General features: G+C 38.8%; 1 protein-coding gene, 1 long non-coding RNA gene and 1 pseudogene across 2 annotated transcripts; 1 reads left to right on the plus strand and 2 right to left on the minus strand.

Annotated features, from left to right (window-relative positions):
• Positions 1–10697: 10697 nt before the first annotated feature.
• On the minus strand, positions 10698–13718 carry LOC125882528 (protein mono-ADP-ribosyltransferase PARP11-like; annotated as a pseudogene).
• Positions 13719–13728: 10 nt separating this feature from the next.
• LOC125882531 (uncharacterized) lies at positions 13729–15164 on the plus strand. Its single transcript, XR_007448344.1, has 2 exons — positions 13729–13846; positions 14385–15164. It is a non-coding gene; the product is annotated as an uncharacterized LOC125882531 (long non-coding RNA).
• A 134-nt stretch (positions 15165–15298) lies between these two features.
• Positions 15299–23958, minus strand: LOC125882524 (protein mono-ADP-ribosyltransferase PARP11-like). The gene is made up of 8 exons (XM_049566253.1): positions 23830–23958; positions 23458–23582; positions 22351–22471; positions 22176–22251; positions 21694–21766; positions 19540–19667; positions 19177–19328; positions 15299–19086 (listed from the first exon to the last, which is right to left on the minus strand). The coding sequence occupies exons 2-8, from the start codon at positions 23572–23574 to the stop codon at positions 18770–18772; spliced, it is 984 nt and encodes a 327-aa protein (XP_049422210.1). The 5' UTR covers positions 23575–23582; positions 23830–23958; the 3' UTR covers positions 15299–18769.
• Between the last annotated feature and the right edge of the window lie 1818 nt (positions 23959–25776).

Here is a 25776-nt window from a genome sequence, read left to right on the forward strand (position 1 = left end):
CTGCTTGTTAACGCAAATAGCTAATCAGCCAATCACATGGCAGCAACCCAATGCATTTAGGCATGTAGACATGGTGAAGACGACCTGCTGAAGCTCAAACTGAGCATCAGAATGCGGAAGAAAAGTGATTTAAGTGACTTTGAATGTGGCATGGTTGTTGGTGTCAGAAACTGCTGATCTACTGGGATTTTCATGCATAACCATCTCTAGGGTTTACAGAGGATGGTCTGAAAAAGAGATGACATCTAGTGAGCGGCAGTTCTCTGGGTGAAAATGCCCTGTTGATGCCAGAGGTCAGATGAGAATGGCCAGACTGGTTCAAGATGATAGAAAGGCAACAGGAACTCAAATAACCACTGGTTACAACCAAGGTCTGCAGAAGACCATCTCTGAACCAACAACGCGTCCAACCTTGAAGCAGATGGGCTACAGCAGCAGAAGACCACACCAGGTGCCACTCCTGTCAGCTAACAACAGGAAACTGAGGCTACAGTTCACACAGGCTCACCAAAACTGGACAATAGAAGATTGGAAAAATGTTGCCTGGTCTGATGAGTCTGGATTTCTGCTGCCACATTCAGATGGTAGGGTCAGAATTTGGTGTAAACAACATGAATCTGAATCTGTGCCACAAAGAATTAAGGCAGTTCTGAAGGCAAAAGGGGTCCAACCTGGTACTAGCAAGGTGGATCTAATAAATTCGCTGGTAAGTCTGGGGTCAATTGGACCTCAGAGGTCTAACTTCCTGTTAGAGATGTATCAGTCACACATACAGAGCAAATGAGAATCCATTGTCTTTAACCATGTTTAAACAGTTGGGGAGTCTGAGACCACAGACTGAGATTGGTCATTCTGTTGAGAGGAGTTCGTCATGTGAGTTTAGCACTGAAGGGAACGTCTTTCTGAACTAGGCTGCATTAGATTCCTAAATATAGCTTTAAGCTTTTGACAAGTTCCGTTGTTAAATAATTTCAAGAGGAAGTTATCTCTCCTCCAGTGCTGTTACCTAGTCTGGGTTTCACTGGAGACAGAAAATAGTGCTACACTCTCTCTAAACGACATAACACACACACACACACACACACATACACACAGCTCTCCGAGAGGCACCACTAATTAGACTTGGTCGTCTCACAAACTCAACATGTTGATATCATCTGATCGAGCAGACATCAAAGAGGCTCCACTAATCACATGCCAGGCTCTGAGCGCACCAAGCTGTAAATATTTAAGAAGATATCAGACTTGACTCGTTGACTCGCAGGAACTTGCAGCCCCACTTTCAAACATTTCAGAAGTTAGCATAAATCAGCGAGGACACATTTTGTTATGTAATAATAAGAATGCTGAATCAAGAATGTATTTGTTATGCATATAAACAACCTGATTTTGAAACACCATCTGCTGGAGTCCTCGCCGAATCTGTCCATCTCACCCACAGGACCAATTAGATCATCTTAGAGAGATGATGGCCTGGCTCTGTGTGGGAAACAGCTCCATCTACAAACACTACCAGCAAACAGCCACGTACACATGTGGCTCCGTACAATATGGAGCCAAAATAAATGAATAAGTAAAACGGAGGAGGGAGTGTGTGTGTGTGTGTGTATGTGTGTGTGTTTATCTCTTGAATTATCTTCTATTATGAACTGATAAAATATTGGATGTGGTGATGTCATGTTAGGGTGCATCCAAAATGTCCGTCCTCTGGACTTTCAGACTGAGCTGTTGTGGACCTGAGCTGTACGTAGTGTGGCATATTTACTGTCATTGCGTAAAGTCTGCGACTACCAGACTACCAGTGGCTGATAAACAGACCTCAAGACTGTTTTACTTGTTGCCATGGAAACTCTAAACTATCACTGCTGTCATATTCATATATATGTCACATAAGTTGATGAATAGTGCCGAACTCATCTGTCCCTGCAGATAACAAGGTATAAATCCCATATATAACCTTTTCTGTGACTAAACAAAAATGTAGGCTTTTAATACATCTCTATATAACAGAGATAGGACGATAACTCAATTAATCAGGTATTACTGACATAAGAAGACCTTCTTTTGTGTTTTTCGGCCAATTTTTTTTAGCTTATTATACTGCACAGCCTGATAGGCCGCAATAATATAATGCATTTTCAGTCCCTCTACAGCCTATACTCAAATCTCTGTATTATGATGTGGTCGAATATATTTCTGGTCTTCGCAATTCAAGTAGTTTTTTATAGACCTATACTTCTGCGTTGAATCCACGGCGTGCCCATGGTGTAGGCTCTGCGTAGCCTGACATGTACCTCCCCAGAGGTGTAACTACACGTCGCAGTGACGCAGACCCCCTGTCTATTTTTGTAAGCTGAAACCATTTCCCTCAGTGGAAACAAAGCTTTTATTTACTTTAATTCCACAGATAAGAAACAATAAATTGTGAAGACAACAAAGCCTCCACGAAAATAGCTTTTTAACTTGTGTGTGATTTATCCTGTCTTCATATGAGTAGAAGAAATCTCCACTTGTCCCTAATTTATACAATGTAAAATGCCACAGCCATGTGCTAACAATGTTAGCATGTTATATTTGTTTGGAAAACGTGTTTAGTATCAGAAACTTGTTTTGTCGGTGAATCTTGTGAGTTGTAATGGAGCTGCAATGGCGATTTTGAGGGGTGAAAACTCATTGGCCACCCCTGTGGCCACCCCAGATCTGATAGGTAGTTGGTCAAGTCCATCAACAAAAGGAACAAGAGAAATGCTGCCAATCAATGATGACAGGTAATCAGCTGATTTAGGGCCAGTTTTACATTTTTAACTAACACAGTAATGGTCGTACTGAGGCTGTGAGAGCTGATTTCTGCTCAGCGGACGTTTGGCCAATGGCCATGCAGGTCTGATAGGTGAGCCATCAGCCATGAGATGAGCACGCCGCATCTGCTGCTGCTGCTGCTGCTGCTAATGAAACAGGAGGACGGTCACAGTGACAACGCCAACTGCAGAACTGCTGGATAAAAACGGCACACGGAATCAAAGCCAACGTTTCAATTTATGCCTTCATCAGGGCCCTGGACATGAATACTGTCTGGGTTGAAAACCACTTTTTGCACATTTTCATATAGTGCTGTAGTATTGTTCCGACCTCTCATTGTTCCGACCTCTCATTAGTCTGACGTCCTGTTGTTCCAATATGTGATTATTACTGTATTTGTGTACCATAGAGGATCAGCAACACAACTAAAGTAGGCCACTGGTCGAGATACAAGTGTCATAGAGAGGAGAGAACGAAACACCATAACCTCCTGTTATTAACTCTGGGGTCGGGGTTGTGTGGGGAGCTCCCGGCGGGCGTATTTCTACCTTGATGGTGCGCCGCGACCGGCTCTGGGTCAGCTGGGAAAGGCTTGAGGCGGAGCAGGCTCACAGCTTATGTGTTTGTCACTTTCTTTTTCATTTTAACCCACACCATGATCTTTTCCTGACCCTAACCAAGTGGTTTTTGTGCCTAAACCTAACCAGACCTTAACCACAGGGCATCATGATGATTTCGGAACAACGGGACTTCAGAACAATGGGTTTAATATGGTCGGAACAATGGGATGTCGAACCAATGGGCTGTCGGAAAAATGGGCAGACCCCTTTTCATACATCATAAGGCATCATATAATGACATTATTCAGTCATCAGGCCTTCACCTGTGTCACCTGTATTATTACCTATGTTTGCTTTACTAATTTAGGCCCCATCTTGTAGTTAAATAAAAACACACCTGGCAAAGAACAAACCAAAAAAATCAAATTCCAGTATCTCCAACAAATTATATCTATATCTAATTATATCTGTAAAGAACAACAAATATTCCTTTTTCCCTTAGGCTACAAGCTTATTTTATCTTTTTGCTTACAGATAAACTTTTAATAAGGCCTATCTTTAAGTATTAAGCTTTGATTTGAATTTTTTGGTTTGTTCTGTTGCCTGGATTAGTGTTTTTATGTAACCACAAGATGGCGCTTCAGTTAGTAGAGCAAACACAGGTAACAATACAGGTGACACAGATGATGAGCTGATGACTGATTAATGTTATTCTATAGGATGAGTTAAGAGCAGTTGAATATTGCTACCCTAATCTAACTTGTGAAGAGATGAGGACTTTAATCCACTATAAGGAAATGGCTCTTAGAAAATTTGTACCCTATCCTGAACATAATTACTGATTAAAAATCGACATGTTAAAATAACCAGAGATTCCCGAGGACTGTGATAGGTGGAAATGGAATTTAAAAAAAAAAAAGACTCTTTTTTTCAAATATTTTTTTACCTGCATAGACACCTTTATTTGACAGTTACGAGACAGGAAATCACAGGAGAGAGAGGGGATGTGACATGCAGCAAAGGTACTCCGTCCAGGATTCGAACCGGGGTTGGCTGCGTACGTGGCATTATACTTTGCTATGCCATGGCCACCCCACACTAGCTTTGTGTCCCATCTTGGCCACCCCAGTAAAAATGTCCTGGATACGCCACTGTGGAGCTGAATTTTGTAATGTTACCTTTGTTAAATGTTGCTGTTGTCCCTGGCTTCATATGAGTAGAGGAAAAGTCTGCTAGCTGCTAGGGTAATTTATACAATGTAAAATGCCATAGGCTTGTGCTAAAACATTAGCATGTTGTATTTGTGGGGAAAATGTGTCCGGATAAAGACAAGTGTTTGTCTGTGAATGCTGTGAGTTATAGTGAAGCTGATTTGTGTACTTGTGTTTGAAACTGTCTCTATTAAGCCATGTTTAATGTGTGTTTAATGTGAGTTTTGAATCAACTAAACTTTACAGCAGTTCACAGAAACCCCAATGCCAACTAGTGTTCTGAAGGTGTAACTGTAGAGTGACACAAACACACCACCGCACAAGTATAAATGCTCGCAATGGTGTATGTGACATATGCAGGCTATGATGTAGGCTCTGCAGCACAAGTGGAATTCCCGCTTAACTATCAATAACTATTTTAGACATTCTTTATTTTTTTTTCAGCCACTGAAAAACCCACAACAACCATATTGCATTGTGGATTATTAAATCAGTGAAGTCTGCTGAAGTCTGCACCGTAAGCGGTCTCTCTGCAGGAAGTCCACTTTTGGCCCCTTGTTGACTGGTTGAATTGTGGAATGGACAGCCCTGAAGTCCACACATTTGAATTCAGCCTTAGGGTTTCAGCTGTGCCTCTCCACTGTGTTTCCTGTTTCCCCTTCCTAATGTCTCATGTTTGTTTTCAGTCTGTCTCTGTGTGTTTCCTGGGCATGGCCTTCTGGTTCCCTCCTCCTGCTGATCCTCCTGAGTGCCAGCAGCTGCTGAACCTGCACACCTGAACCACATCTACAATCACAGCAGTATAATACCCCAGCGCAGACATCCAGACTCTGCCAGATCGCTCAGTCATCTCTGTGGTTCACCATGCCCAGCTTAATTCTCATCTTCTGCTAATTGATTTGGACTGCTCCATCTTCGTGCCTCTGTCTGCTTTCCCATGTTTTATCCAGTTGCACAGGATGAACATCAGCACAGAAAAAAAAAGTTTGAAGTGATAATGCATCAAATACATTTGGGGCAAACTTAAAGTGGATGTATTGTATGTAACATTTATGAAATTAATTAAACAACTGCAGTTTTTTGGGTGTGAACAAGTCAAGTTGTCCTGTCTTGGACCTTTCAGGTAGGCCTGGCCCCAGCTTGTTTTTGGTCTGTGACGGCCCCAGGGCCTCCACTAGGGTTTGGTGTTGGTGTTGTTGGTGTTTGTGCTCTTTCGTTTCAGAGTGCTGGTGGCTTGATTCATCGAGGTGATTGGAGGCAGCTAGCCACTGTCTTCAGCCCTTTAAAACCTGCCCTCCTGGGAACTTGGTGTCTCTTCTTTTTCCCCCTGGCATCATGCTGCGTTGATTGCGTTTACTTCGTTCCTTAGTTTTTGTATAGTTTAGTTTTGCATTATCTTGGTTATATTGTTTATTCTTGAATTCTTGTTAAAATAAATTACTTATTTTTATGGAACTCCCCATGTGTTTCCTTATTTGTGATGGTCTTAGAGCCGGACCATAACAGGTCACACTAGCTTGACGCCCAATAAGGAAGCACTTTGATAACTTCTACTTCCTGCCTGCGGGGTTGAACACACCACCAGGCATTGGTGCCAAGGGGCCAAATAGTCTGCTGTTCCAGGAGTGTAAATCAGCCTCATTGAGCACAAAGGAAACAATACATGCAAATCATCTTGTCTAATTACAGCTGAGTCACATCTTCCTCCAGTGAAGACAGTCTGTACGTTACACCTAACTACCAATTAACTGTAAGCTGCCCGTGTTGTTCAGAAAATGAAAGCTATTCACACGTGATGGCGGCACGTGTTCCATATCTGGCATACATGACTTCTGACAGCAGGAGCAACACCTGAGCCTATGTGTTCTGAGACAACCACTAAAGTTAGGCAGGCCCATGACACATGAAAGATTTCCTCCCACTGTTTGATACTACGCCTGCATGGCAAACATATGGGAGCAGTGGAAGCATATGGCTGGTGCCTTTGTGTCTTGGTGTCTCAGTGATCTTAAGTTCAGGGGCATTAGATGTGGTTTAATTGAACATTCAGGCATACAATGACACATCTCTATACTAACAATCTGGTTTGTTGCAAAGACTTTTTTCCATGTGTTCATGGAGCAGGATAAAGAACAGGGGCGTGACTTACCATGGGAACACAGGGGATATGTCCCCTGCCCTTAGATGGACGTCAGTATTGGACTCCACTTTATAGAATCAAAAAAACTGCACTTACACTTCTGTGTCAAATTGATGCTGGACCCTATGCCTTAGCCTGACGTGCACCTCCCCAGAAATGTAACTGCACGTTACGGTGAAGCTGAAACCATTTCCCGCAGTGGAAACAAACTTTTATTTACTTTAATTTAACAGATAAGAAACAATAAATTGTGAAGACAATAAGGCCTCCACAAATTTTGCATTTTTTTTGCATTTGTGTGCGATTTATCCTGGCTTCATATGAGCAGAGGAAACCTCCGCTAGTTGCCAGGCTAATTTATACAATGTAAAACGCCATCGGCTTGCGCTAATAACGTTAGCATGTTATATTTGATTGGAAAACGTGTTTAGTGTAAAGCCCTATTCAGGCAGGATCAGTTTAACGTGGAGACGTGGGGTAAAGTAATTATTACCATGGATTTTAGTCCCGTCTGAACGCACCATGTCTGTAATCATTACAGATAATGTCAGTAAAAATTATGGCGACTTTTACCTTCTGTAACACGGTCCGGAGAAATTACCTCGGGTAATATTGATCCCGTGTGAATGCGATCTTTTGTAAAAATGTATGTAAATATTTCGTCACCTCCCTGTTTACAACCATTTTTACGCATGTACAACAACGCGTTTTTTCGATGATGGAGGTGCTTGAAGAGACATTCGGTGTTGTCGGGAGTCGTGATAGTGGACATTCTTCAAAAAGGTCGAGGAGAAAGCACTTTTCAGAGCCACGAGAATTCTGGTTGTGGTAGGTAGGCCTAATATAAATTCATATTGCTAATCGTTGTAATAAATGCAAATACAATACATGTAAATGTAAATACAGGAAGCAACATAGCATGCACATGCCGACAAGGAGGTGACGCCAGGGCGCAAACCGAGTTACCACTCCCATCTCTGGTAGAATTACGGAGATTTCTTGTCCCGTGCGAATCGGACATTTACATTACAGACATCCTAAAACTAATCCCATCCGAACAGTACTAAGACAGCTGTGTTGTTGGTGAACCTTGTGAGTTGTAATGGAGATGAATTTTGTATTGTTACCTTTGTTAAATGTTGCTGTTAAGAGCACGCAGAAATAACGCCCCCTGTTCTCTTGCTCTAATTTAGATAGATTCGAGCAGCCGGTCAGCAGCTCGGCAGACACGTAAGCACTGTCCCTCAAATTACAAAGGATGGAGGACATTAGGAAAAAAAAGGGCGATGGACGTCTTCAGACAATTTAAATCAAGCTAGCTAATGCTACACGGGGCATTTTCATAAAGAAATCATGTTGGAGTATCTATCACTGTAAACACCTTTGTTGGACTGTTGCTATTTATTTATTTTTACGTTATTAAAAAGAAGCAGTCAGTCTGACACTCAGCTTCTACATTCCAGATATTCATTACAGTTTATATTTTTGTGGATCATTTATAGTGTTCGTAACTTAGCTGCTCCGACAGGTGATAGGCATGTAGCAGGGACTGCATGTAGAAAGTGGAGAAGTAAATGAATGTCACAGCCCCAGCCATGTTAATACTTTCCCTTTGGTTTTCCTTGTCCTCTGTTTCCCCTCCCCTTGTCCGTCTCTATGTATGTCTGTGCTGTGGGCGTAGCAACTCCCTCACTCTCCTGGGTTCGTTAACTCACCTGCTTCCTGCTGCTCACCTGAGACCCATCCAGTAATCAGCCCTGCCAGATCGGAGAAGAAGATCGTTATGTCTACCACTGTGGTACACTCACGCTTCAGGCCGCTGTTGAACTGTGAATTCAACTTAGACTGTTGCTTGTGTATTTTTTTTCGTGGATACTTACCTAGTGTTTTCCTCTGTCATAGGATCACTGCCTACCTACCTGTTTGACCTTCTGCCACGCTCCCAGCCAGCCAAACCCCTCCAACCTTGTTTTGGCTTCCCTGCCATCAGCCCGCTTCCCTCGCCTTCAATCCCCGGATTTTCCCCTACGGGTTCATTATCCTGGCAATGAAACCCCATTTTTTTTACCACTTTCTTTCTGAGTCTGTGTTCTGCGTTTGGGTTCATCTTGTTGATTGTAATAATGAATCATAAATTATAAAATGAACTAATGTACCAGAGGTTGTCGCACAGATGGTTGACAAATTCAAACCAACATGAAGTGCCTTATTACAGAGTCAGGCCACCACTTCAGCTCTGTTGGGGGGATTAACTCCTCCTTTCCTCTACATTTTATTTACATGTACAACCTTTAAATAATCAGGTCATTTAATTGAAATCAAGGCGGCCCTATTCTGCACTTTTTTCGCCAATGTGTCAATATATTGATCAAATTAATCACTTTTTGCCACATTTTGCTGTTTAAAACAATTATTACAATCATCTGTTTGATGGAGGGGACACATCACATGTTAAATTATGAAAAAACAGTTGTGTTTTGTTCTACCACGGGTAGGGATATCTGAAAAACTAAAACCCTTTCAAGGATTTGTGCCTATAACTGTGTTTCCTCCAACTCTGATATCAAAATTCCGCCCCTGACAAAGTTTACGTAAGTAGAATTTAATTAAAATCCACAAGCACCTTGATTGTTCTCAAGCAGAGGACATCATCCAGATACAACTTTATAACAAATATGAAATACCCATATTAAATTTATAGATGTACACATATAAAAAATATCTATATGATGAATTGATGATGATGTGGTATTTTATGTTTTGACCATATATGTTGACAGCAAATTTAGGTTTTACATCCAAGTTTATGACAATAGCATCTATACAGCATATCATTTTGATATTATCATTATTATTATTATTAAAAAATATTTTTACATATAAAAAAATAAGCATGTATTCATGGGCTATGGGATGGATATATATATGTGTGTGTGTGTGTGTGTGTGTGTGTGTGTGTGTGTGTGTGTATAACATATCTTTATGTTTATGTTTCATATAAACAGTTTATAAAAAACAAATATATACAGATATACAGTATATTTAATTTGTACATCCAAGATTATATGGGATGGGGTGTGTGTGTGTGTGTGTGTGTGTGTGTGTGTGTGTGTGTGTGTGTGTAACCTATATCTTATGTAGTAGATATACATGCACTCACACACATATACATAGGTTCTTACTTCATATTAATGTACGAAAATTCAGTGTTTGTTACATCTCTGTATGGGCCTTGGGTACCAATAAAAATGATGATGGAAGGAGACTGCTGACTCACTCTGAGGGAGTTTTCTGCTGGTAAAAACATGCCATTAAAAACCACTAAACCTAATGTGGACCAGCCAGCGCTGACCTGTGCCAAGTCTTCAACCTTGAGTTTTAAGATTGTGCGTGTGTCAACAGCGACCTCTGCTGACAGTTTACCTTCAGTACAGCTGGCTCCATGTCAAGATTTGAGAAACTGAATGAGGGAAGTAAACCCCTCAAAAAAGGCATGTAGTGACCTGCGACAGTTTTTGTCAGATGTAGTAATAATAATATTGACAAATCAACTTTCTATCTGTTATAATTAATTTCACTGAAGTTTCTGGTCAGTGGGAATAGAGATGAAAAGAATGTAAATAAGAAAATAAGACATGAGAGTCAGTGATGTCAGCACTGGTGTGTGGTATTTGCTTTAACTCTGAAAGAGGACAGCTGTTTTGACGTCACTGATCGAGGTGTGTTGAGCAGTACAACAGGTTTTCTGGTTTGCATGAGTTAAGTTTCGATTTCCTTGCTCTGGCAAAGTGCTTATAATTATGTAACAGTATGTGTTGCCAACACGTCTACACCTGTAAATTTCAAAGTCTGACTGTAATTACATGAGTGAGTGTGACATGAATTGTGAGATGCTCCCCTGCAGCATTGTTCATGAAACCACATTAATTTCATCCCCAGAAAAGTTGAAAGAGGAATAAACACACATAGATCTTTGTTTGGTTCTGATAGTAGATTTATTTATGAAGCTCCTGTTTTTGGATTAAAGAGAAATCTGTGTATTGGGGTTATAAATGTTATCTTACTGTAAACAGAAGTTTTTTTAAAAAAAAAAACCAACCTGTCAACCTTTAATCATGCATTTTGAAAACAGCACTAAATAAGATCACTAGGAATGTTTGTAGGGCTTATCTTATTTTCGGAATATCTGAACGTATTTAAGCATTGCTTTTCTTCATATAATTTCAGATTCTAGCTCCTTAAATAAAAAGGAAAAACAAAACAAAGTTAAGAATATAATAAAAATGTCTTCAAAGAGGGACAGAATGCTAAAAATAATGTTCATCCTCTCTTGACTTCATCTGTACTGGATCACATACTCTGGATATATTTGATTTGGATCAAATATAACAAAAATCTTGGGATGTTGAATATCATCCACACAGCTGTAGTGTGTGTTTTCAGAACTTCCATGGTCAGGTTTTTGAAAAAATGTCTGTCCAGCAGTTGATTTTCCGATAATCACCCGTGCCAAAAACATTATTTTGGTGTATTCACCCTGTGCACTTTGCGTTCCCCCGCCATACAGTGGCAATGGATCCGTGCTGATCATGCTGTACATGTCTGCAAATGCTGCATGTTTTGCAAAATATATCCCTGAAAAGAAACAGAGAAACTCAGATCAGTCAGATCTACATGCATTATTGACATTGTTTTTTGCACATTAAGCGATTACTGTGTCATTTAACGTACCTTTGCCATACACGCCACTTCGGGATAGTCGTATATCAAAGTTGTACTTGCAAATGCTGTCAACATTTCTGATTTCGGTCCCATGAAAGAGTCTTCTCTCTTGAATATCTTTGACACCTTGAAGCCTAATTATCTGCTTCTTTTTCCTTGGACACAAATAAAAGAGAAGAAGCTTTTGGTTACAAAGAAGAGGTATAATTAGGGGAATGAAGGGAGACAAAATCAACAACCTACTTACCGACAAAAGATGTCCCACAGGTCCAAATTCTGTATCCTGCTGATTGATACAATGGGTTTGTCCAACAGCCCATCCGTCTTCACATAATTTGCCACAGTCTGATACTCTGGGGTGTGTTCACTCAGAGGGATTAACTGGAAAATATATTTAAATAAACACTGAAAACAAACAAAGATCATTACAAGAATGTTGATATGTTTAGAAACTCAAGTTACTCTGACTAAGTCAATTTGGAGATGACAGAAACAAAGGCCAAAATTAATGTGCTGGAATACGAAATAGATTACATTTCTAGTGAGTTAATTTTAATTTGTCTTCATCTGATATAGAGATGCACAAAATGAAGCTATTAGACAAATAGCTTGCTAATGTCAGCTCAATTAAACAGCTCACTGTACTGGTTGTTTGCAAGAATTTTGTTATGACTAGCAAGTTACTGTGACTAAATTACCTTAGAGTTGACAGAAACAAAGGCCAAAATTAATGTGCAGGAATACGAAATAATGTAGTTTGTAGTTTACGTTAGTTTGTTGTCACCTGATATGGAGAAGCACAAAATGGGGCTATTGCACAGCTAGCTTGCTAATGTTAGCTTAATTAAACAGCACACGGTACTGGGTGTTTGCAAGAATGTTGTTACGATTAGAAACTCAAGTTACTGTGACTAAGTTACTTCCGAGATGACAGAAATAAAAGGCCAAAATTATCGTGCAGGAATATGAAATAAATTTAGTTTTGTGTTAGTTTGTTAATGTGTTTTAACCTGATACAGAGAAGCTCAAAATGGGGCTATTAGACAGCGAGCTTGCTAGTGTTAACTTACTCCCTTTATCCACTGCTCATTTTCATTCACTGCTGCTCATTATTATCCACTTCCTATTATTTTCATTATTATTATTATTATTGTTATTGTTATTTATCGCCGACTCTTGGATTTTTGTACTTATTTGCATGCCTAGTTATTTAAGTTTTTTAAGTCTAATTTTGAAATCTTTAATCTGACTCTTTTTCCTTGACTGCTGTAATACCGGAATTTCTCAATTATGGGATCAATAAAGGTGTATCTTATCTTATCTTATCTTATCTTAATTAAGATGCTCACGGTACTGGGTGTTTGCAAGAATGTTGATATGATTAGAAACTCAAGTTACTATGACTAAGTTACTTCCAAGATGAAACAAAAGCCAAAATTAACGTGCAGGAATACAAAATAAATTTAGTTTCTAGTTAGTTATTGTTAATTTGTTGTCACCTGATATAGAGAAGCACAAAATGGGGCTATTAGACAGCTAGCTTGCTAGTGTTAGCTTAATTAAGCTCACAGTACTGGGTGTTTCCAAGAATGTTAATACGATTAGAAACTCAAGTTATTTTGGCTAAGTTACTTCCAAGATGACAGAAACAAAAGTCAAAATTAACGTGCAGTAATATGAAATAAATTTAGTTTCTAGTTAGCTAACATTTTTTTGTTGTCACCTGATATGAAGAAGCACAAAATGGGGCTATTAGACAGCTAGCTTGCTAATGTTAGCTTAATTTAAAAGCTCATTGTACTGGATGTTTACAACAATGTTCATGATTAGAAACTGAGGTTACTGTGACTAAGTTACCTTAGCAATGACAAAAACAAAGGCCACATTTAACGTGCAGTAATACGAAATAAATTTTGTTTCTACTTCGTTAACATTAATTTGTTGTCACCTGATATGGAGAAGCACAAAATGGGGCTACTGGACAGCGAGCTTTCTAATGTTAGCTCAATTATAAAGCTCACGGTACTGTTTGTTTGCAAGAATTAAATGTTGATGTGACTAACTCAAGTTACTAAATTACTTCCGGTATGTCAGAAACAAAGGCCAAAATTAATGTGCAGAAATACAAAATAAATTTAATTTCTATTTAGCTCATGTTAATTTGTTGTCACCTGATATGGGCAAGTGGGGTCAACCTTTTCCCAGAAGACGGGAGCAGCACTGAAGCAGGAGCAACTGTGGGAGGAAAGAGAAACTAGTTTCCACCGTGCTGAGTTTCACTTTCATTTTGCAAGAAACCATACTGACATGTCCATGATTCACTGCTGTGCATGTAAATCATTTGATATATGTTTAAAGCCTCACCTTCTCTCCACGCTGCCCCGAAAGATTCGTCTTTGCCCTCCTGTGCTGAGGTCAGTGTGTAACATTGCTGTATAAGAACACAGAAGTCATGTCAATGCAGTATTTTTTAATACATAAATGAAGACTTAATGTGAACAAGAAAATGTAGTCAGATACCTGAGAAATCGATCCTGCTGTGACGGTTGCATGAAGATGTATTAACCACCGCTTTTGGGTTTCTTTGGTAATAGTTTTCAATATCCTCACTTCTGAGGGGGTTATCGGGGTCATCCTGTGGGATGGATAGAAAGTAACAAGTTAAGCTGTAGTACATCAGACAACCTGCTCTGTAAAGTCTTATAAGGTAATAGACATGATGATGTAGATCATGATAGACAGTGATCTAAATTAGTATTCAGAATTTACCTCAAATTTGTGCCATCTTCCACAATCTGCCAGGAAATACCAAAACCACGGGGTGTCCGATGTGTCCATGAACTCCATGTCTTTACTGTACCACATTGTCCTGACACAATTTAAATAGATATCACAACAAAAGCTAAATAAATAAGTTCTAAAACTGGCTGTATTCTCTCTGGTTTCCGTCAGGTATCTAAAGACACTGATGCACTGACTCTTGAATGAATGAGATGCCATTAATAGCCACACCTCTGAGGTAGGCTGGCTTTCCTCACTTCAAAGAAAAAGGAAGAGCATAAGAAAGTTTCCCATCAGTCTCTGAAATGTTTTCAAAAAGAAATAATGCGCTTAATTTAAAAGTTTATTAGTTGTAACGTGCAGATTACAGACACACACATATAGCTTCATACATCCCAACACTCACTCACACACAGCTGTGACAAAGACATCAGATAGTGTCTTCACTTGTCTGCATTTACTATGAGGAAATGCAAGCTTAAAATCTTGTACTGTTACGCCACCTTGTGGCAAATACAATGCTCTGAATCCTTTTGCTTGAACACGCACACACAGTCATTCAGTGAATTCAACAAATGCACACAGCAATGCAATATTACATTTTGTGGCTAATTTTTTTAACAGTACTGTACATGTGCTGGCTACATTCATTTTTTAATTATAAATTTACACCAGGTGCAAAGAAAACCTGCTTATTCCTCAAAGAAACGTGTTCGCAGGTGGTGACGTCACACTCAGATGGTTATAAAGGAATGCTTCACAAAATGCATAATGACCATTTGTTTATCAATTGATCTTTCACTAAGCCCCGCCTCTTTGTGATGGTCCAACAAGCTGTCGGAGTAAGCATGGAGCCCACACTGTAACTAACTGCACTCCCTCCACCCCAGCTCCTCCTTTTCATGCTGTGTCTGACTTATCAATGTCATTTCTGTTTGTCACTGATGCTGCTCTGTTCTGTTCCCAGGGGGGTCTTTGCTGCTGCTCTCCCTGCCTTAGGCTTTCCATGTAGGCGCATGGAAGGGCAGGGAGGTGTGCTCTTCCTGCCTTAGGCTTTCCATGTAGGCGCATGGAAGGGCAGGGAGGTGTGCTCTTCCTGCCTTAGGCTTTCCATGTAAGTGCGTAGAAGATGCTTTCTACATAGGCCTCAGGAAAGGCAAAGGGACCCCAGAACAGAGCCATACCGCCAAATATAATTCTGCAAATGGAAATAAAGTTTTTGTTGACAAAAGTGTTCCTAACTGAAGTGATGTTTTAGGTTCCCAATGACTTTAATTTCTAAAGAATGTTCACCTTTTTTGGATTCTCCATTCACCATGGAAACATGCCAGAGAAATAAAAGCTTTCTTCACATATTCCACGTAACACACAGGAAGTAACTAATATACAAATGGTCATTTTGCGGGTCAAGTATTCTTTTAATTCGAATGAACTGATCTACTTTTGCTTTGGAATGAACTTGGCTGCAAACACCCACAAAACCCAACTCCAGCCGCTGTCAAGTTTTCTCAAGTTTGAAGTCAATGTTCAGAAAAGATACACAGAAACATATTGCTCAAGGACCACAAGACATCACGACTTTATGTCATTGTGACACAGTTACAGAACCTTTCATGGAAAGGGGGGAAAGTGCACTGATGCATGGTTAAAAATAATGCAGAGGTAGAAGCGTTTTTCTGAATAAAAACAAAAAAACTAATCCATGCCTACGTAATACATTGTACTAGGTACACACAGATATGTTGATGTGACTAACTGACGGGTCACGGTGCTGAATAAGTGAGCAGGAACGTCTTGTGGTTTTTGGTTTCGTCCTTTGGAATAATGTCTACATAACTTGTAAATAAGCTCATGCGTGGCACTGTGGATGTGGAGGAGGGGCTGTGGCCGATGGCAGGACACCACCTGTAACCTACAGCAGGGATACTCAACTTGATTTGCCCGGGACCGCTTTCTGAAGAGTTGTTATGAACAGGCTCCATTTTGATGCACTCATACACCTTATTTACATTTAAAGTACAAGAAGAATTCCCAGTATTTGAATTGCAGTGTTAATTTTGGCAGCTACTTTAGATTTGGTCTTCACTTGAGATGAAAATGCAAATTAGTTTAAGTCACATTTTAGTCATTTTTATCCTTCATACCTGGGCTAATACAGGTTAGGGCTGGGCGATATGGACAAAAATTCATATCTCGGTATTTACAGGCTGACTGGTGATACACGATGTATATCTCGGTATTTTCTACGAAATGGGCAACATGTTTTCAGCTGGAAGTCAAAGCCACATTTCAGATGTCACGAGCACTTTTATAAAAACAGACTGCGATCTAAATAAAATGCAAAGACAGGGATTTTTCCCCTGTTTTAAAATATACAGCTGCACAACATGTAAATGAAAAATTAAATCAAATAAAGAGCGGGGCTGTACAGTTAACGTTTTTGCACACAGCACTGGAGCTACAGAGGTTTAAAGGTTTGCAACACAGAAAACAAAACTATAACATGAGTAAAAAGGTATCAAGTAGGTTTGAAACAATTAAAAAAACTTTGTGGAAGGAGTTAAAAAGTCATTTTCCACATCTCACAGACTGATTTAGTGTAGCATGTGCAACATACAGACCGATGTCACACTGTGGACTAACAGACAGATTAAACAGAGGAGCAGCTCTGTGTCTCTCTGAATGTTGCTGGAGAACTTGTGAGTGAGTGAGTGAGTGAGTGAATTAATGAGTGAGTGAGTGAGTGAGTGAGTGGGGTGGAGCTGTGTGGACAGTATGAGAGAGGCGAGATGCTCACTAGTATGCGTTATGTAACGCAGCTTGACCCTATATCAATATAAACAGTGTTGTCTAAATCAATATCTTGCTTGAAAATGTATCGATATATCGTACAGTCCTAATTGCACTGTTATGTTATTCAAATCTGCGCCTTGCGTACTACATGGTTGTCTTCTGTGTGTCTTGTTTGTATATGATGGTTGTAACGGCTATGCAGCTATGTTGCACTATGTGCCAAAGACAAATTTCCCGCTTGGGACAATAAAGTTTATCTTATCTTATATCGCCCAGCCCTAATACAGGTATCAGAAACTGGAATCAAGGTGACAGGTTGTATCATGTCTTAAAATTTAGACTTTTTTTCTACAACTACAATTAATTTCTTCACATTTACAAACTTGCATTTCCCCGGCAGAGTTTTTGACAGGTTTAAGGGATGATTTATCTGCACACACTTACTGATCACCATTAAAAAAGCTCAACATCTGTCTATTTATGGTCTCAAAAACTTTGAGATCACAAACGTGACAACTATGATTTGTTCCAAGATTCATCATAAACTCAGACATATTAATCCCACTTTGAAGAAGCAGAAAAATAACTTCATTTCACCCTGAAACAAGCGGAGCTAGCTGCTAACAGCCACTGCTGCAACTTACAAACTCCACAAATCTATTCAACAGCTCCATCATCCACAATCCGACACATACAGCTGCTTGTTTACTGCCGAATTACAGCTCACAACTCTGATGAAGGTATGAAGGTATTAATCTGGGTTGTCACAGTTGTTCCTTTTAACTCGCACCATGTACAGTTGTAGCTTTTAAATTTCATTGTACTGGTACAATGACAATGAAGGACTTCTATACTACTCTATTCTAGCACTGACTATTTACTGGAGTTTGCTGACACATAGCTGCACCGACCTCACATTGCTCATATTGCATTATAAAAATGCAAGTACTGCCGTTCTTGGCTTCCTAGTTTAAAACATTTTTCTATGAAATTTCATTGAAAAAACTGGTCATTTATTCTCCTCTTTTCTAATTTCGAATGTCCGATAGTACACCACTAACATTTTTGTCCTGTCTTGTCTCATCGAAGAAAATTAATCATATGTTTCGTCATTGTTTTTATGATCTATTTTTAGCTTGTCAATGTCTCTTGTTGACAAACTCTTTTTTGTCATAGTGTTCTTTAACGAAATTAACACTGTGTTACAGTGAATTAGAAAATGGTTGGCAGGCTGCCCAGGACCCTACTGCGAGCAAGATTTGGCCCCCGTAAGTTGAGTATCACTGACCTACAGGCTGCAAGTGCCTCTCTTATTTTAAACTGTGCACAGATATTGAAGAAGCAAGCACGTTTTTCTGCATCTAATACAAAACTGCCACAATGACTGATCTCAAATCAGTAATTTCATCCTTTTTACACTGCAGAGGGGCGTCGGTGGCTTAGTGGATAGAGCAGGTGCCCCATGTACAAGGCTGTTGCCGCAGCGGCCCGGGTTCAACTCCAGCCTCTCTCTCCCCCTTTCACGCTTGTCTGCCCTATCAATTGAAGGCTAAAATGCCCTCCCCCAAAAAACCATCTTTAAATATCTTTTTACACTGCAGAAACATTCCGACCACAAGTGCCCGCTCCAGAATACACTGTACAGTACACAAACTGTACACAGAGTCTTTATTGTCTTCGTTTTCCCAGTTTCTCCAAAGGCACTTTATAGATGAGCCATGCTCCTGTTCGGCTCTGGATCAGACTTGCCTTGTTGTTGGGCCTCAGTAGAACTCAATCAGATACTCTGGGTAAATCTGATTGCTGTCAAAAATGACATAAATCTTTGGATTGGCCATGTCGTCCACACAACTGTCGTAAAAGCTGGTGAAGCTGGTGTCCTTGGAGGGCGGCCTGCAGTACATGGGATGACCGACTGTGTATTCTCCGACAAGAACTCTGGCCAGGAACATGGACTTGTAGGGCGGCTCACTAGCAAATATTGGAGGGGCGAGGCCGTGTCTCTGCAGGGTGGTGTTGTGCTTCCCTGTGGTGTGACAGAATTTACTGGAGTATTTAGCATCCCGGGCAAAGTAGCTCCCTGTGGGAAAGAAAAATAAAATGTTAAAATCAGGCACAAAAAAACAGTGAATTGTTTCATGATGTTACATCACAAAACAGAAGGATCTACCTTTCCCATAGACATCGCCATGGCTTCCTGTGAGCCGCCAGTCAAAGTTAAAAGTACATATAGCTTGTATGTTACTGTGTCCTGTGCCATGAAACAGCATTCGCTCCTCAATATCCAATGTGCGCTTGACTTTTCGCAACTGTGTTTTCTTCCTTAGGGGAGAACCAGGGAATGACAACACAACACAGAGAACTGATCATCACTTTGTTTCTCCTTGTAGTCTCAAATGTTGCATCAAAATCCATTGTTTCATTCTGTTGATTTACTTTGTCTGTAGTAGGAGTTCACAGCAGAATCCTCCACTAACACTAACAAACACTTGTGGACATTGTGCCGTCCACTCACAACACAGCAATTGTCTACCTGCAGAAGAATTCCCATAAGTCCAGGTTCTGAATCCTCTGGATGGATTTGATCGGATGATCCATCGTCCGTTCGTACAGTCTGGCGACCTCTTTAAACTCGTAGGTGTCTCTTCCAAGCTGGATGATCTGCAAAAACACAATCACACCTGAGCTACAAGCTGGTCCTTTGACAGTTTTCTTTGTTTTGCAGAAAATTTAAGAAGACTGCTTCTGGACAATCAGCATTTTCAGTCACAGTGGCAGATAAATGGAACTTAATTCTCACCCAAATCAGAGAATGCACGAGCTTCAAAGCTTGATTTATACTTGTGCGTCAGCTCTATGCAGAGCCTACACTAAGTCGCTGTGAGCATTTATACTTGTATGGTGGTGTGTCTGTGTCACTCTGCAGAACATTAGTAAGCATTGGGGTTTCTGTGAAATGCTGTAAAGTTTAGTTGATTCAAAACACTCATTAAACACACACATTAAACATGACTTAACAGAGACAGTTTCAAACACAAGTACACAAATCAGCTTCACTATAACTCACAGCATTCACAGACAAACAACCATCTAAACCATTCTAACTAAACACGTTTTCCAAACAAATATAACATGCTAACGTTATTAGCACAAGCCTATGGCATTTTACATTGTATAAATTAGCCTAGCAGCTAGCAGACTTTTCCTCTACTCATATGAAGCCAGGGACAACAGCAACATTTAACAAAGGTAACGTTACAAAATTTGGCTCCATTACAACTCACAAGGTTCACTGACAAAACAACTGTCTTATATTAAACACGTTTTCCAAACAAATACAACATGCTAATGTTATTAGCACAAGCCTATGGCATTTTACATTATATAAATTAGCCTAGCAACGAGTGGAGATTTCCTCCGCTCATATGAAACCAGGATAAATCACACACAAGACTTAAAATGATATTTCTGTGGAGGCTTTATCTTCACAATTTATTGTTTCTTATCTGTATTGGGACCTTTATTATTCCTTATTTACATTAATGACTTTTCATCAGCTTGTAGAGCTTCACTACCTATTTTGTTTGCCCCTCTCTTCAAAAAACTGAATATTCTGTCTGTGTACAACGTCAATATTCAACAGATATGTGGTTTTATATATAAATGCATGTTTTCGCCCTGTTCTTTACCATCTTCTTTTAAAAAAAAATGTCATGTTAAATTCCCAACTTCATTCTTACACTACTAGACAGGTTGATTATCTTCATCTTCCTTTATATAAAACTAAACACGGCCAGTTTTCCCTCAGATATTCCATCAAATATGGAATGCTAAAAGACATATTGTTATGAGCTCATCATCCTTAAAATTTTTTTAAAAGGAATTTGTCATTTCACCTAATTCATGAAGTTTAATTGTGTATGCCTAACTACATTGCATTTATGTATGTTTTATATGCCCTTTTTTGTCAATTCTATTGGGTTTTTGTGACCTCAAATAGTTTTTCAATTAGATATTTGTGCAGATTTTTGCTTTTGATGTTTTAATTGTCGTTTTTCTTTTCTTCTCTTTTTCCTTTCTTTTCTTTTTCTTTTCTTTTTTTGTATTGTAAATTGTTGGTTTCTTTTGACTTTTGAGAAAGGTGAGGTCCCTCATATAAGCCTGTTGGCTTCTTGACCTCTCCTGACATATTTATTTTTATCCTTTTATTTGGTTTGCTTTTAAATCTCTTGTGTGTGCAAAAATAAATACAAATACAAAATTTAAGTAAATAAAAGCTTCGTCAGCACCTACACCTTCTGTATATTAAAAGACATGTAAATCTGACATTTTACAACATGGGACCTTTTGAAACTATCGACTCATAGTGAGGCAGACATTTGTTTACCAGACTTTAGTAGGAACTGCTCCACCCTGAGTATATATACAGGAAATTCAGGACACAATTTAGCTTGTTATTTGATGATAATAATAATAATAATAATAATAATAATAATAATAATAATAATAATAATAATAATATAGCTGTTTCACATCTTTGCATGTCATGTCTTTATTTTTTGCACCAGTCCTGTCAATAAAAGTATCAATAAGTGGTGTCAGTTTTAATACTTGTATTAATGAAATCATAACCAACAATGTGTTTGTGTATCAAACTAAGTGAACAGTCAACAGTGATGTGTGTTACCTGATAGGGCTCATCTGTATTGATTCTCTCCCAGTGACACGGAACAGGCAAGGCCGGATTATCACAAATAAACCTGATGGAATGAATGAAAGAAAGGAAACAGGGATCAGTATTTACATTTTTTCAGCAGTGTAAGTCTGAGTGCGTTTGCATTATGTCAATACACCAATGATATTTAGGAAAAACATGCGATAAAGTTAAAAAAAATCAACATTTCTGAGATGAATGTGCCTTCTGCAGAAAAGCTCTTTTCTCTAGCTCCTCGTGTTTATGTTGAGACCAAAGTTCAGGGTCAGCTGCAGGTCGTCACCCTGTGGAGCTGGTAGGATTCCTGAGGCTGACACATGCTTGAACCCTGAACAATAATTTAAAGCATGGTATCCTTACCCCCAAACCTCACCCTGACTGCTCCAACATATCCCCTTGGTTGATGGCGAGATGAACAGAAGACATAAAGTTCTCTGCATGCCACCAGATCTTACCTAAAGCCAGTCGCAGAGTGGAGGGAGCGTTTGATCGGCCGCTGCTTCCCTGTCGTTACATTTATCTGCCGCATCACTGGTGAGGAATTCAGCAAAGATTAGAGCCACAGGAACTCACAATCATGCACAACATTCGCCGTCTGATGAAGTACCTTCAACCGACTCGTCATCGTACCTGAGAAGTCCAGTCTGTAGGTGTACTTGGCTGTGTAGAACTCCATGACGCCTCGCTGGTTTCTGTTGTAGCACTGCTCGATCTGAGCACTTGTCACAGAGCAGGCTGCACTGGGATCAATCTGACAAGGAGATTAAGAAACACACATTAGTCTAAGTGAGAGCTGAAAGGACGATTAATTGATCAGTCAATCGACAGACTATTTATCAATAATGAAGTGTCCACCTGTACGATAAACACATTGTGACAGTCTGTGATATCCCACTCAGTGACAGAGACTCTGATGCATGTGCTACCCAAACCTACATACATTTTGGATGGGATTAGCGCCCAGATTGACAAATTCAGACACACAAAATTCCCTTTTCTCGTCGTCTATTTGTCTTAGGAGATCCTTCACTTCTTAGAGATCTGAGTTCCACACATGCAGAGTGGATTCAGACTGCACTCATGCTGGGACGCAAACTAATTATGCGTGAATGGAGGGCCTCTGATGCTCCCTCAGTCAGTTCCTGGTGAAGTATATAAATAAAGTAGACCTCCTCACGTTGAAATGGAACAATTGGGAAACCTACTTTAAGATCCCACATGGAACTCATGTAAACCCTCTTGACCTCCATCTTATTGTGGACCATTGTGAAAACTGTGAATAATTTCTCATGCCTCCCTCTTTTCATTTAAAGTTTATCCCTTTAGACGGGTTGCTCTGTATAGTTTATGTTTAGTTTTGTGGTGTGTAATGTGTTGAAAAATTATAATAAAATTCTAAATCTCAAAAATAAAATAAAATAAACATAGTGTCAGAAGAAAAGTGCCTTTTAAAATTCAGCTATCATTGTTTTTCTTTCATTGGTGCCTTTTGTGATGTTCAGTTTACACAATGACACCAACACTTTTTCCTCATATACACATACACCACCAAGCTGTCAGGGGCTGCAGATAAAAATGAGCCTGTGTGGCTAAATCTGGCACATTTACCTGACTTAAGTGATCATGATATTTCAAAATAAATAATAAAATAAACATGAACTGCACTAGACAGCATTATAGACCCTGGTATTACAGTGTAAGGACGGTGAGACAGTCATGTTTAGGGCTGTGGACTACCTCAAACATATGCCACACTCCACACTCAGCGAGGTAGAACCAGCACCAGTTGGGCTCCGAGGTGTCCATCTCCTCCATCTCAGTGGACTCCTCCTCCGACGATCTGATGGCTAACATAGCTAAATCTGAAATTAATGAGGGAAGAGACGCCAACAAACTTAGGCAATTAGCAACTAAACAATCAGAGAATACGTGCAGACCAAGACGGTGTTTTCAGCCTGTGATAAATATCAAAAAGATGTTTATAAGTCATGGTCACGAGGGCATTTCATCCTGTAAACACAGTCCAGTAATACAGGAAACTGCCGAGTCGAGCTAGCTGGCTTTAGCTGCTGCCGCACCCGACTCTCCTCGGCTCAACGGGGGTCTTACCGGTTTCCAGTCCGCCTCTGACTGGGTTCTTCTCGGGATATGGATCCTTCGCTACAAAGTATTTTCGTCTCCCTCTGCCTTGTTTACTTTTATTTCCTGGTTGCGTTCGGCACGCGCATTACGTCAATGCGTCAATGTGATGTAACTGCGCAGCCCTGGGTTTGTCCTGACAGGTACAGAGTCTGCCTGGATACAGTCCAATAAAATGGTTTAATTATTAAATTAAACATAAATAAAACAGTGGGCACAGGGAACTTGAATGATAGAAATTTCAAACAGATTTTTTTTTGAAGTGTTATAGGAACTAATAAATGTGGACAAAAAATGGCTATAAACAAATAAAAAATAATAACTAAAATATATAATAATACATTAATGTAGAAATAAATACAGGATTACATAAAATATTTAAAAATCAATATATGAAATAAAGCTGGATTGAATATGGAAACAAATACCAAAATAAATAAATGCATAAGTTGGGACCTCCTACCGTATGAACATATAGACACAAAAAATACAAACATAAATACATGCACTTGTACAATAATATAGAGATAAGTTTAACATTTATTTATTCATGTCCTGTTAAGTAATCAACTTCTACATATTGATTCTTGCATTATTTCGATATTTATTTCAACATTTATTTTTCTTGAGTTTATTTATTTATGCATTTCTTTATTTCTCTATTTATATGTTTATTTATTCATCCCAGTATGTATTTATACATTAATTAATTTCTGTATTTATTTCTGTATATATTTATTTATCTATCCCAGTTTGAATTTACACATTCATTTATTGCTGTGTTTATTTGTTTATTTATTTATTTATCCCTTTGTGTATTTATACATTGATTTATTTCTGTACTTATTTATTTTTCCCAGGATATATTTAAACATTGATTTATTTCTGTTTATTTATTTATTTATTTATCCCAGTATGTATTTAAACATTGATTTATTTCTGTATTTCTGTATTTATTTATCCCAATATGTATTTAAACACTGATTTATGTCTGTATTTATTTATTTATCCCAGTGTGTATTTAAACATTGATTTATTTCTGTATTTCTGTATTTATTTATCCCAGTATGTATTTAAACACTGATTTATGTCTGTATTTATTTATTTATCCCAGTGTGTATTTAAACATTGATTTATTTCTGTTTATTTATTTAATTATCCCAGTGTGTATTTAAACATTGATTTATGTCTGTATTTCTGTATTTATTTATCCCAGTATGTATTTAAACACTGATTTATTTCTGTATTGATTTATATATTTTTTATCTCAGTAGGTATTTAAACATTGATTTATGTCTGTATTTATTTATTTATCTATCTATCCCGATGTGTATTTAATTTCTTATCTAGGCCTAACCACCATATCAATTTTTACTAAACTTGGTAGATATGTAGAACAGGACGCCTCAAGGTGACTGGAGAAATTTAACTCTAATTAGCAACTGGGTGGCGCTATAACAACAGAAAAATGCTTAAAAATGGCTAAAATGCGACCGATCACTGTGGCTGCAATTGTACTCTCAAATTCACAAAAACTCTGTCTGAATACATTGCTCTTCTTAATGGGTTCAGTTGACTATTTAACCTGCAATTTCCTATGACCTGTATCCCAAACACACACCATGTGAAACTGTATGTGGGCAACTGTGCACTCAGTGGGTATGGACTAGTATTATTAAATGTTGTAAAATTGTTAATATAATTGTTGTTCTTTGTATGTATTCTTTTGCTTATATATATGTTTTTACCATTCAATAATGATTTTAAGAATTTATTGTAATTTATTTATTGTATTTAAAGATTAATTGTATTTATTGTAGTATTTATTCAACAGCATTTGATTGATTTGAATGTGTGGAAGTTTAAGGGCATGTTTTATGTTTAAAAAGATATTTATCTCCCATTTTAAATGCAATA

The sequence above is a fragment of the Epinephelus fuscoguttatus genome, linkage group LG22, assembly GCF_011397635.1.
Source record: "Epinephelus fuscoguttatus linkage group LG22, E.fuscoguttatus.final_Chr_v1".
NCBI lineage: Eukaryota > Metazoa > Chordata > Actinopteri > Perciformes > Serranidae > Epinephelus > Epinephelus fuscoguttatus.

Bases quoted from the DNA above. Each gene is read 5' to 3' on its own strand.
- LOC125882524 (XM_049566253.1), bottom strand. From the start codon at position 23,574: ATGTTAGCCATCAGATCGTCGGAGGAGGAGTCCACTGAGATGGAGGAG. The intron at 19,668-21,693 runs GTAACACACATC...GTGTTTTTGCAG, and splicing joins ATACAGATGAGCCCTATCAG to ATCATCCAGCTTGGAAGAGA. The intron at 19,329-19,539 runs GTAGACAATTGC...TTCTCCCCTAAG, and splicing joins TTATGGGAATTCTTCTGCAG to GAAGAAAACACAGTTGCGAA.